The 12,779-nt window shown below is 39.3% G+C and overlaps 1 protein-coding gene across 2 annotated transcripts; it reads right to left on the reverse strand.

Annotated features, from left to right (window-relative positions):
• Window positions 1-5,134: 5,134 nt before the first annotated feature.
• On the reverse strand, window positions 5,135-12,110 carry LOC117453058 (E3 ubiquitin-protein ligase TRIM39-like). 2 transcript variants are annotated; one of them, XM_071203685.1, is made up of 3 exons: window positions 12,012-12,110; window positions 9,024-9,283; window positions 5,135-8,874 (listed from the first exon to the last, which is right to left on the reverse strand). In XM_071203685.1, exon 3 carries the CDS (start codon window positions 8,870-8,872, stop codon window positions 7,220-7,222), a length of 1,653 nt encoding a protein of 550 aa, XP_071059786.1. In that variant the 5' UTR covers window positions 8,873-8,874; window positions 9,024-9,283; window positions 12,012-12,110; the 3' UTR covers window positions 5,135-7,219. The 2 variants fall into 2 exon arrangements, with proteins under 2 accessions (XP_071059786.1, XP_033947810.2); XM_034091919.2 differs by lacking the exon at window positions 9,024-9,283.
• Window positions 12,111-12,779: the final 669 nt, after the last annotated feature.

Raw genomic sequence — 12,779 nt, forward strand, 5'->3', positions numbered from 1 at the left:
CGGTCCACCCCAGGGTCTGTCCATACGATGGCAACCATCGTGGTGGAGGGAAACAAATGAATGAGCAAGCATTCTGCGTTAAGTGTTCATACTGTTTGAAATAATGACTGTCGGCAGTGCAAACATCTTTGTTACATCTTTTGTAAAATTGATGTGTGTGATTTGCAGATTGGTGGCCATTGAGAGTTTGTTACTACTATATGATTATGTACTATATACATATTTGGCACTGGTTTTTGAATATGCTCCCTATATGCTCACGGCTGCATTTCCCCCTTTCGATATACGATTTCAGGATCGGGGTCTAATCGCCAAAGACTTAACATTTATCATATGGCATGTGTCAATAAATGTTCAAACAAAATGAAGTCTCTCCTGATTGAAACATGTGTTGAAATAAACAACTGCAGTTCAAAATAAAAAAGTAAATTGCCTAATATTTTTGTTGTGGAATCAATTAATTTCTTTCTTTAAAAGGCAAAAACATGAACAAGCTAAGAAAAACTTTATAAATGGTTGTCAACTTAAAAACGTGTGTTCACAATGATGGTAATTAAGTACATACAACTTAAAATTCCTTTTAAATAATGTGGTAAAACTTGTTGGAACAACTTGATCTTTGGAGTATATATATTTAATTTATATAGCGCTTCTCATCTGCCAAGACAAATCTCGAAGTGCTTCACAACAAGGGATACTGATACACTTTGAGAGATTAAACAAATAATTGTAATAATAATAAGAAATCAAAAAATAAAATATAAAATAGAGTATAAAAGTCGGAGATAGCGATAAAAATGGCAGTACTCCAGGTGTACCATGCTCAAAGTTTATTGGAAGGGCTGCCGAAAGAAGAGGGTCTTATCAACTTGTGTTTATGCTACCAATTATTAAGTAAGTTGTAGCAAGTGTATCAGCTGTAATTAAATGAGTGATATTCAGAAGAACTAGGAACGACTATGGAGCTGAATGTGTGTGAAAAATACCACTGAAACCAGGTATGCGTTACAAAATAGTTGCATTCAAGATAACAAGTTCATTCAAATTCACATGATTATTTTTCAGGGGCCCAGTAAAGGCAAAAGACAACAAAAGAAAAGCTTCCGGGGTAAAGTTAATTAATTTCCGTTTAATCCTACTTCAACATGTGGCAGGGAGGATAGGTTTAGAATCTTAGCTCGCCATCAAGGTCCATGAAAGGTCATCAGGTGCGGCAAGCACCTGGCAAAAGAAAATATATCCAAACAAAAAACCTGACCTGTAAAAGGTCACAAGGAATAATTAGTATCTTCCCTTTACGCATTTAAATACAAATAAATCTCTTAAATAAAATAAATACATCTCTTGTATAATACATCTCATAAATACATTCCTGGTTTAATAAATCTCTTAAATAAAATAAATACATTTCTGGTTGTACAACATTTCTATATCCATTTCTATACAAAACATTAATCTGTTTACATTCAGCCAGTAAACAACAAAGCAATACCTCAGGGCTGATAGCCAAAAGCCCACAAGGTTACACTTAAAGTAATTGGGATCAGTGAAGACCCATGCATAAGATATTTCTACTAGCTATAGAGAACCGCAGTGACGCGTCCTAAAACCCGGAAGTAAATTAGCATTTTTAGCACTTCCGGTTCCTTCGTCAAAAAAGCAATGTATTTTCTCCATAGGGTTTTGGAAAATAGCTCGAAATAAGGTCTGTGGTTGACACAAATTTAAGAGATAAATCACGTTTTGTTCTACGACAGTAGATACATCAGCAGTGACCCCACTGGTGATTTTTGAAGAGTTTACGTGTCTGAAAAACGATGGTTGTTACCGAGTGGCTGAATAGGACTACACTACAGAAATGGTCGAGTCCGTTGTACGTCATTACGCCTACACACGTAAACACTCCCGCTAAGTTTGTTTTCCCCTGTGTTCTGCTTGAAAGCAAGTACCTAGTACCTAGTAGCCTATCTGTAGTCTCTTTAGTATCTGTATATCTTACCATTAGAATCTCTATTTTTGAAATGGTCATTTTTAACACCGTAGTTTTATAAATTACATGCTTGCCACAATTGCCTCAGGCCCCTGATGCCCAACAGATTTGAGAATTTCAGGAACAGTAAGTGTTTCCAAGCTGTAGTGTTCCTCTTCTGGCTCGGGGGAGAGAAGCCAAGACATTCCTGAGAACCTGCCCCCGAGTCTGTCCCTCAGTCAGTCACGATCTTCGGAGGTGGGCTCTCTTGTCAGCGGGTTGAATGAGTTATTGGTTGGAGGAAATAGCTCCTCCACTGAATGCGTACGTTTAGCTGCCGTTGGCTTCTTCCACTGACGGGGTGTCAGTGCAGCTGAAAGTGTGGATGGCAAAGATGGCTAATGCAGCCGCATGACTGCATTTCCATTCTCCACGTAGGCATTCACATTTTGTGGAGAGAATTCCCTCTTCTCCTGTAGATACCTGTGGTGGTGGGATTGTTTTATTATTTAAAATATATTTACATTTGTAATGCCTTCCCAAGTATCCCTTTAATTGTTTATAGCCTACTGTATGTTTATTTCATGAATATTTCTGTGTTTTCTGGTGTGTAAAATTTGTAATCTTGGGGCCTCTTCTCTTTAACGTCTACATGCTACCACTGGCTCAGATAATGAAGAACAACAAAATAAGTTACCATAGCTATGCAGATGACACACACATTTACCTAACCATTTCACCAGGAGACTATGCTCCATTTCAAACACTGAGTAAGTGCATTGAACAAATCAATGACTGGATGTGTCAGAACTTTCTCCAATTAAACAAAGATAAAACTGAGGTAATGGTTTTTGGAGCAAAGTCAGAACGTTTAAAAGTTAGCGCTGAGCTTCAGTCTGCAATGTTCAAACCAACAGATAAAGCCAGAAATCTAGGTGTAGTCATGGACTCTGACCTGAGTTTCAACAGTCACATTCAAACGGTTACTAAATCAGCCTACTATCACCTAAAGAATATATCTAGGATTAAAAGACTAATGTCACAGCAGGATTTGGAAAAAAGTGTCCATGCTTTTATCTTCAGTAGACTGGACTACTGCAATGGTGTCTTCACAGGTCTCACTAAAACATCAATTAGGAAGCTGCAGCTGATTCAGAACGCCGCTGCTCGAGTCCTCACTAACACTAAGAAAGTGGATCACATCACTCCTGTTCTGAAGTCTTTACACTGGCTTCCTGTGTGTCAAAGAATAGATTTCAAAAATACTGCTGCTGGTTTATAAAGCACTGAATGGTTTAGGCCCAAAATACATTTCTGACCTCCTGCTAAATGATGAACCATCCAGATCTCTCAGGTCCTCAGGGACTGGTCAGCTTTCTGTCCCCAGAGTCAGAACTAAACATGGAGAAGCAGCGTTCAGTTATTATGCTCCAAACATCTGGAACAAACTCCCAGAAACCTGCAGGTCCGCTGCAACTCTGACTACTTTTAAATCCAGACTGAAGACTTTTCTTTTTGCCGCTGCTTTTAATTGAACTATTCACATCTTAAACTGCACTGTAACTTTTATCCATGTATTTTTTCTTTTAATGTTTATTTTATTAGCTTTTCTTTTTAATGACTGATTTTAAATGCCATTTCTTAATGTCTTTCATTTTTTGTAAAGCACTTTGAATTGCCTTGTGTTGAAAAGTGCTATATAAATAAACTTGCCTTGCCTAATAAAGATTTCATGTGACACATAAAATGGATTTGTTGATGGGAATTAATGTGAATAAATTAACTCTAGGTTAACGGTACTCTTGCTATAACTACTCACCGACACTCTATAAACCTTGTCCCTCATGCTAGCCCTGACAACACCGGTAAGCACACCTTCATCTAGGCTGCACGTTTCCTGACTTGTAGTGGTTCTCTCCTCTATCTCCATTCTTCTTGTCATCTTTGTAAAACGATATCAGACTGGTAATTGACACAGCCATGACTTCTAGTTAAATTCAGTGTGGCTAAAATGAAAAGCTTTGTTAAAATATGCAAGCACGCGGAAGTCAAAGTCAGCTTTATTGTAAAAAAATGCTACATGTGTTATACATCCAGAAATATCGTTTCCCACAGTGTGACATGTAGCCTATACATAAAACAAAAAGGGCCTAGATAAACGGGGTATACAGTTTAAAATGTTAATATATTTAAAGTGTTCAAAGTGCAGTTTCAGTGCAAGTCAGTTGAAACGATCTTAAGTTGGCGTGACGTTGAAGTCGTGCGACCCTGCTGCTGTACTGGCTTGTAGTTCGTTTATAGCATAACGTTAGCATTTCGCTTTTGGCGACTAGATTTATGATTCAAAAATTATAAAAGTAGGGTAGACATGTGGAGATTATCCGGCTGAACAAAACGTGATCCTTCTCTTAAATGTGTGTCAACCACAGACCTTATTTCGAGCTATTTTCCAAAATCCTATGGAGAAATTGCATTGCGTTTTTGACGAAGGAACCGGAAGAAGTTTACATCGGGTTTTAGGACGCGTCACTGCGGTTCTCTATACTATTAGCATGCTAACCGCTAGCTTAGCAGCTAACGAGAGCTATCTCAATGTAGATTTCGTATTGAAAATGCTAACCGCTAAGCTAGCGGGCACATTCCAATAACATTACACATTTTAAATACATTCTACCAATACAAGACTCACCGCTGATTGCAGCCATTTTTAACAAAACGTTAATCTGTTTAGGAATCCCTGTGTGTAGTATGTAGCAACCAGCATCACAACCGACCAGTAAAGGAAACGGAAGTGACCTGGCTGCCATTTATACTGAGCTACGAGAGCCTGCTAGGATTGAACCTGGGTTACAAAGTGGTAATTAAAAACACCTCTGATTGTAGAGGAAAAGCCTTCTCCCCTAACTCATAAGTTTGTTGGTTTAACACAATTTCATTAGAAGTTGTCATAACTCAATAAACATTGATGCAAACTGTTGCGTTGATTTTCTTTGTTGAGCCAAAGCATTTGTTTTTAGAGTGTAGCCTATGTGTGATGCAATGCTGATATCTAGTGGCCAAAGGTAAACACATCCACACTGAGAATACCTCTGTGGCATAGAGACCAGGAGTTCAGTTTCAAAGTAAAACAATTCCACAAATGATTTATTTGTACTTCACCAGAGATTGAATGATCACAAAGTCTGTTTTTATTTCAGTTCATAGCATTGGTTATAGTCACGAACACAACAGCACGAAAGAGGTTGATGACTTGAGGTCACTTCTTTAAAAAAAGATATCATGGATGTTAGGAAACCATTAAAAATCAATATTATCTGGTACATATGTTATTCAAGCAAAGACTGAACAATCATCCATAATGCTTCAAAATAAAATATACAGAACAATTGCATCCCTAGTCCAGCAATACATCGATGTTAATTATCACTACATTGTCCTGCATAATAAAAAACACTGCTCAAATACGGTTTCTCTTCAAGAAGCCTTCAAATTATAACAAGTCAAACAAAAGCACCTTTTTTAAAAGTAACCTTTTTTTTTGTTTATTTTCTAACCAAATATGAAGGAAAAATATTTAAGTTTAGAACACAAATGATAAATCAAATTCAGATAACATTTCAACTGAATATGCACTTTTTTTTCCTATATCACATTGGTATACTAGCAGGCTTGGAATTTCGTCATTTTAGGGGCAAGGCCATTTGGCCTTCCCGTTCACATTTTTTTTAAGGGCCCAAAGGCCACATGACAGGGCACAAAGGCTGTTTGGTTAAATTACGCTGGTCAATCAACATGACTGAAAAGTGTAGCACTAAAGTCAACACCAGTCGTTTTACAACCGGCTGAATAGCAATAGTGTTTCTTAAACGTATACGTTAAGTTCAGCCATACACCACATAAGTCAGTGAGGGGTAGACAGTAAGGGTAAAATTGTATTGTCACTGGCCCCACCATTGTAACCACTGGCCCGGAGCATTTGTCCACCAAAAAAAAAATCGACTAATAATGAAGAAAATTAACACATTTGTTGCAATAATTTATGCACTAACTACATTACTACAACATTTTAATCATCAGTTCTTCCTCATTTTCCTCAATTGTTCATATTTGGTTTATTAAAATAATGATATTGTGGTCATTGTTAAAAAATGTCTGCTATTATTATGAGTATTATTATTTGTATAATGCACTTTCTGCCTTCCTGTCATTAGGAGTTAGAAATGTAATGGCTATATGTAATTGATTAGAACCTTCATTATCCTAAACTGGTGGAACATTTCGCCAATACCTTTATATTGTCTACTCTTCACTTACTTGTCAGCATAGGTCGGCATTGATGTACAGAGCCGACAGAAGACCTTGTTTATACTGGCATCATATTGAGAGGTGCAGTGACGCGTCCTGAAACCAGGAAGTAAGCTGCTAGTTCCCTCCACAAAAAGCAATGGAATTTCTCCACAGGGTTTTGGAAAATAGCTGGAAATAAGGTCTGTGGAAAACAAACCTGCTTGATAAATGCACGTTTTGTTCAGCCGGATAATCTCCACATGTCTACCCTACTTTTATAATTTTCGAATCATAAATCTAATCGATAGATTATAAAAGGGTTTTAGGACGCAGCACTGCAGCCAGCTCCCTGTCACTCCTTTAACTCCTCCGGTGACTTTCTTTTATTTGAAGATTGTTTTTTGCCCGGCGCTTGGCCGGTTACCGCTCGTATTAAAAACATTTTGGCGAATGGTTAGGTGGCGCGATAGTCTGTAGTGAAGAAGGAGCGCCCTCCCGCTCACCGGAGCCTGCTCGCGCTGTGCTCCGCAGCAAACAGCTGTTTGCACGTCGAGCAGCAAACAGCTGTTTGCTTTTCCCCCCCAACAACGACAACCGACTCACGAAACGCTATGTTGTAGCGTTGATAAACGAAACAATTTAACTAAATTGCTAGTCAAAATACCAATACCACAGGACATTTTTTTTTACTTTTGACAGGGGCACAAAGGCCACTTTGGCCGTGAATTGCATTTTTTTTAACAGGGCATCACGGCCAAAGTGTGGGGCAATGACGTCGTGAAATTCCCACCCTGTATACTAGCATTGACCACTATGCCTATTTTAGTATGAACATTTTGTCTGGCATGTTTATGTGTGTATATATATATATATATATATATATATATATATACACACACACTGTATCTACAAGTATTGTTGGCAATGCTTTATTTGCATTGCTCAACATGCTGATCTCAAAGATCAGGCCGTTTGATTGACAGTAGGTCTGACGATGATCAGAGGGGCAGCATTATTGCCTCCATCATTACTACAGGGACTTAATATTGGGTAGAGTTTCTCAGTGAAGCCGCAGCCAGTGAAGGAGTAGATCAGAGCTGCAGCATCTACGTCATAAAAGGAGACCAGACCCTCCTCATAATCCACAAACACCCCTACCTTCTGAGGCTGAGACTTCAGAGAGAGACGGACTGACGGAGAATCAAGAGCTCTGTACTCATTTCCATTTCTCAAACATATAGTCCAGTAACCGTCCTGAGGCCTCATGTTGAACTCTCCCTTCCTGTTGATCGACTCTCTGGCCACTCCTATATTCCATTTAGGCTTCCCTTGAACATGAACCTCGGAGTAAAATCTGCCTGAAGAGAAACTCTGCCCTCCCAAAACAAAATTATAATGAGAAAATCTCTGTAGGTTGTCTGGAAGATTCTTCTTTACATCACCAAGACTCACTTGTCTCCTATCAGGAGACAGGATGAGTTCAGGGTGTGCTGTATCAGGATCAAGAGTCACATCCACTGCGTACTTCTGGACCCTCTTCAGCTCAGCCTCACCGAGCAGCTTCTTCATCTCTTTATCAAGGGTCTCCTCCAGCTGGATCAAGGCCCCCTCCACAGCTTTCTCATATGAAGGTACATGGACGTTGATCTTTGTCCAGTCCTTTGTGGGTGGAACATCTTTCAGCAACGGGAAGCTTCGGAGAACATGGAGGTGGTCTTCTGAGCGTGTGACCTGCCCCACGTCAGTGTTTCTCTTCTTCAGATCTGATGTTTCCTGTTCCAGCTCTTTGATGAGGCCTTCGGCCTGTTTCTGTGTTGCTGTCATCTTCTCTCCTATTGTTTTGTAGAGCTCATTCAGACCTCTCTCAAGAAACTTGTTCAGAGAAATGAAGACCTGAGCACCTTCTGATAGCTTCATTTTCGCATTTTCTGTACTTCGCTTTACTGAGTGTTTGATCGCCTCAATCTTTACTCGTCTCTTCTGGATCATGTCCTGAATTTTAGCCTCTGTCTTCACCAGCTCAACCTTTTTGTCTTCATATTCATCTTTCAGAGGAACAAACTCATGCATCTTGTGGTCTAAAGCAGAGCAGTGCAGACAGACAAATGTCTGGTCGGTCTTACAGAACAGCTCCAGAGGTTTGTCGTGCTTCGGACACATCCTGTCTTCCAGGTTCTCCACAGGGTCGATCAGCTGATGTTTTTTCAGACCGGACACATTGAGATGAGGCTCCAGGTGAGTCTCACAGTAGGAGGCCAGACACACCAGGCAGGACTTCAGGGCCTTCAGTTTGGTTCCAGTGCAAAAGTCACAGGAAACGTTTACTGGTGTGAACGATTGTTGCTGTGACCGTTTGCGGTTGGCTTTCTGTTGAGCCGACTTTCTGAACTCACCAACCATCTCAGAGAACAAAGTGTTGACCCTCAACAAAGGTCTTATTTGAAAACCCTCATTACACAGGGGACAAATGTATCTGTTATTAGTATCCCAGTGTGCAGTGATGCAGGTTTTGCAGAAGTTGTGTCCACATGGTGTGCTGACTGGATCCCAGAACACATCCAGACAGATGGCGCACCGAAACTGCTCTTCGGATAGCAGGCAGTTGACAGAAGACATGTCTGAGAACAAAAGTCAAAGTATTATTAAAGAAGACATATTATGCGCATTTTAACATTTTATAATTGTATTTTATGCCTCTGTGACATGTCTCCATGCTTTAATGTTCAAAAAGCTCTTTATTTTTCTTATACTGCCTGTGCTGCAGCACCTCTTTTCACCCTCTGTCTGAAACCAGAGTCCAGTCTGCTCTGATTGGTTAGCTGGCCGACTCTGTTGTGATTGGTCAACAGCTTAGAGATGTCCCGCCCCTTAGCCTATCACGCACAATGTGTTGGAGCTCTAGCCGATAGAGATGTGAATGTTACATGTGATGTCACTATGATCAGGAATCAAACAAATAAGTCCAATGGAGGCGTTTCAGGCAGTGGGGGAGTGTGTGGGAGAGAAACTCCCTCTGGAGGGAACACACTACAGGAAAGGAAAAAAACCCAAAAGCATATTAAGGCCTCATTTAAATATTTTGTTACACACATATTTCAAGTCAAAGTCAAATCTGTATAACGGATAAAGTATGATTACTGCATTAAAAATAACTTTGTAGGTATTTTTTAACTCAACTGAAAAGTTACTTTAACTGATTTAGTGGGAATGCTCATACAGCATTCAACTATCTGTTATTCGACGCACGAAATTCTTTATTATTCCGCCGGGTTATTTTGCACCTCTTCTTCTCCCACATTCCACATCGCAGAAACTCCGTTAAAACATCAAAACGTTCAGATCGGTCGGGAATTGATAGCTATTACTTTTCTCATTCATAACTTTCATAATTCCAGAGATATATCCCATAATGCATCACATTTTTAACATGGAAGTCAATGGAGAAACTAATCAGACTTCAACAATCTTCATTCAACTTCAAGTGCTAACTGCTCCTTCATACTTCCACTCAGAAACCTCATTCCAACTTTAAAATGTTACACATCTTTCTGACATTATTTGTGTAACACAATTTTTAAATCTGATACGTACTTTTAGAGATATTAAAAATTGTTCAGACCTTGGTAATGAGGCCTTCTTCAGATTTTAGAGTGCGTGATGTCACAGCTAGAGTGGAGGACAGATTTAATTTTGCTTTCATATTTTCTTTTAAACCTACCATAATTCCCAAACCCTACATTCCTGAGACATACTTTTTCATGAGAAACGTAGGAAAACATCTCGTAGCTTGAAAAATAAAAATTAAGCAAAATAATTAAACAAAATGCCTCTTGAGGGCATGAAGTGACAACAACTTTCAACATGTCTCCATTAAACCCCATTGTAAGTTCAGCCTCATCTTTCCCCACCACAGCAGCCACACACCTTTAGTTAGTCTGCCAAATAAGGCCACATTATTAACCTGAAAGTACACAAAAAGTACACTTCAGATACTCAAGTTCCTTGACATGCTTCACGCTTTGACATTTTACCGATATCTGTTACGGTTCTCTTTATCTCTCATTCAGAACAATGAAAATGCTCTCCTCTCACTGATTACTGCACATCACCATGGAAACCTTTGATTTCTGGACACGTTGTTAGCTCAAATATAAACACCTGTGTCATGGAACACGATGATGTCATAAATCCAACTGACATGCTCAGAGCAGCAGACTTCAGATAATGGTTAACACAGTCTACATCAATTTTGGAGTGTCATCATATGCCGTTTCTATGGAAACGCATCCCTCGCCATAAAACAAGATGTCGCTGTAACTCCAATGGACACGGTTCGATCATCCCCCAAACTTCGCTTGTATATCACCGGTCCATGCCTCAACAGCTCTACGCCAAATCTGAGATCTCACCATAGGCTGTTGCCATGGAAACGCATCCCTCACCATAAAACACGATGTTGTCGTGATACCTATGCAAATGGTCTAAAACAGCACCAGACTTCAGATAATGGTTAATGGTCTGGCCCTCAACAGCTCTACGCCAAATCTGAGATCTCACCATAGGCTGTTTCCATGGAAACGCATCCCTCACCAAAAAACACGATGTGACCCCCATCACCCCAGCCGTAAACTGTTCAGTCTGCTGCCGTCTGGCAGGCGTTACCGCTGCATCCGGACAAAAACCACCAGATTCAGAGACAGTTTCATCCCACTGGCAATAAGACTGTTAAACACCTGAACTGTTGTAACAACATCCATAACATTCATCTGCTACTTAGTAATTATGTATCTATTTATCTAATATATCATTCCAATAGCTTGCATATAGACTCTTATTTCACTTTTTTTAAACTATTTTTCTTCTTGTATTTAATTTGTAATATTTACTTGCACTATATTTTTCTGTTCTTCTGTATTATTGTGTTGCTCTGTTGGAGAAGCCTGTGACCTAAGATTTTCATCGACATAACTACTCTGTAGCTATGTTCGTATGACAAATAAAGAACCTTGAACCTTGATATGCAAATGCTCAAAACACCACCAGACTTCAGTTGACAGTTAAAATTTGGTCCAGCCCTCAACATGTCTATGTGCCATTAGTGAGTTTTCCTCAAAAGCTGTTGCCATGGCAACGCATCCCTCGCCGTAAAACACGATATTGCTATAACTCCTATGAAAATGGTCAAAAAGTGCTCAAACTTCACGTGTGCTAACAGTCCAGCCGTGAAGACATCTACGTGACAGTTTTGAAATGTCTTCAAATGCCGTTGCCATGGCAACACAATGCTCGCTATGAAACACAGTTTTCTCATAGCTTCAGTGAAAATGCTCCAAACGGCCCAAAACTTCACAGGTTTGGTAATGATGCAGCCATCAAAACATCTAAGCGTAATATGGGGTGTCATCAAATACCGTTGCCATGGCGATAGATCATTCGTCATCAAGTTAGTTCAAAAGTTTGCAGTTCAAATATTCTGCTGCTTTCCAAGCTTTTTTACTTTCTTTTCTTCTCTCATCACACATTCAAGCCCCCTGTGTTCATGTATCATTTCAATCTAAATTATTCACTTTCTTCTTCCACATTACATTTCAGAATAGCAATTCAGCGTCAGCTTTTCAGCATTAAGCATTCCCACTAACAATTTCTTCAGGAATTGCATTCTCTAGTTTAATTTCCTGTTTGTTTATAGCTTTACTGTACGTGTTGTGTTAATCCTGGTTGTTTAAACTCAGAAAATATGATCAGCTGTACTCACCCATATTTGAGTAAAGTGCTGAGAAAGAACTGACAAACAGTTTAATCTTCCTTCAGACAGAAAATCCAGAGACGTGTCTCTACTGCAGCTCTGACAAACGATAAGTTTCATTTATGGAAAGTGACGTTACAGCTCTCCTCCCTCCAGTGTTGCTCCTCCTCTTAGAGCAGCTCTGTGTTTCTCCTTCAGGGTTAGTCAGGACTAAAGCTACAGACATCTGGGCACAAGATAGGTTTAACATTTAGAAATACTTTTAACATATTTTCTTAAAGCCACTAGGACAGTTGTCTAAACAAATATATATATATCTTAGATTCAGAAAAAAACAACAGTGCTCTTCAGATCAGTGCAAAGCCGAGCTCACTGTTTTCCCTGCAATGTTTAGCCGTTTCGTGTCATTCTTTTGTTTGCCTTTTTCTGTAGTTGTTGCTCAATCATACCAGGAAGTAGTCTTGTGTGCAGTCTGTGAAAGCCTTTAACAAACTCTTCTCTCTATGTGTGATGTAATGCTGATATCTAGTGGCCAAAGCAAGGTAAACACATCCACACCGAGAACACCTCTGTGGCATAGAGACCAGGAGTTCAGTTTCAAAGTTAAACACTTCCACAAATGATTTATTTGTACTTCACCAGAGTAGATTTTTTTTAGATTTTAATGATCACAAAGTCTGTTTTTATTTCAATTCATAGCATCTGTTATAGTCACTAACACAACAGCATGAAAGAGGTTTAAAAACATATATCATGGATGTTAGGAAACCATTAGAA

Source organism: Pseudochaenichthys georgianus, chromosome 1 (assembly GCF_902827115.2).
Source record: "Pseudochaenichthys georgianus chromosome 1, fPseGeo1.2, whole genome shotgun sequence".
Lineage (NCBI taxonomy): Eukaryota > Metazoa > Chordata > Actinopteri > Perciformes > Channichthyidae > Pseudochaenichthys > Pseudochaenichthys georgianus.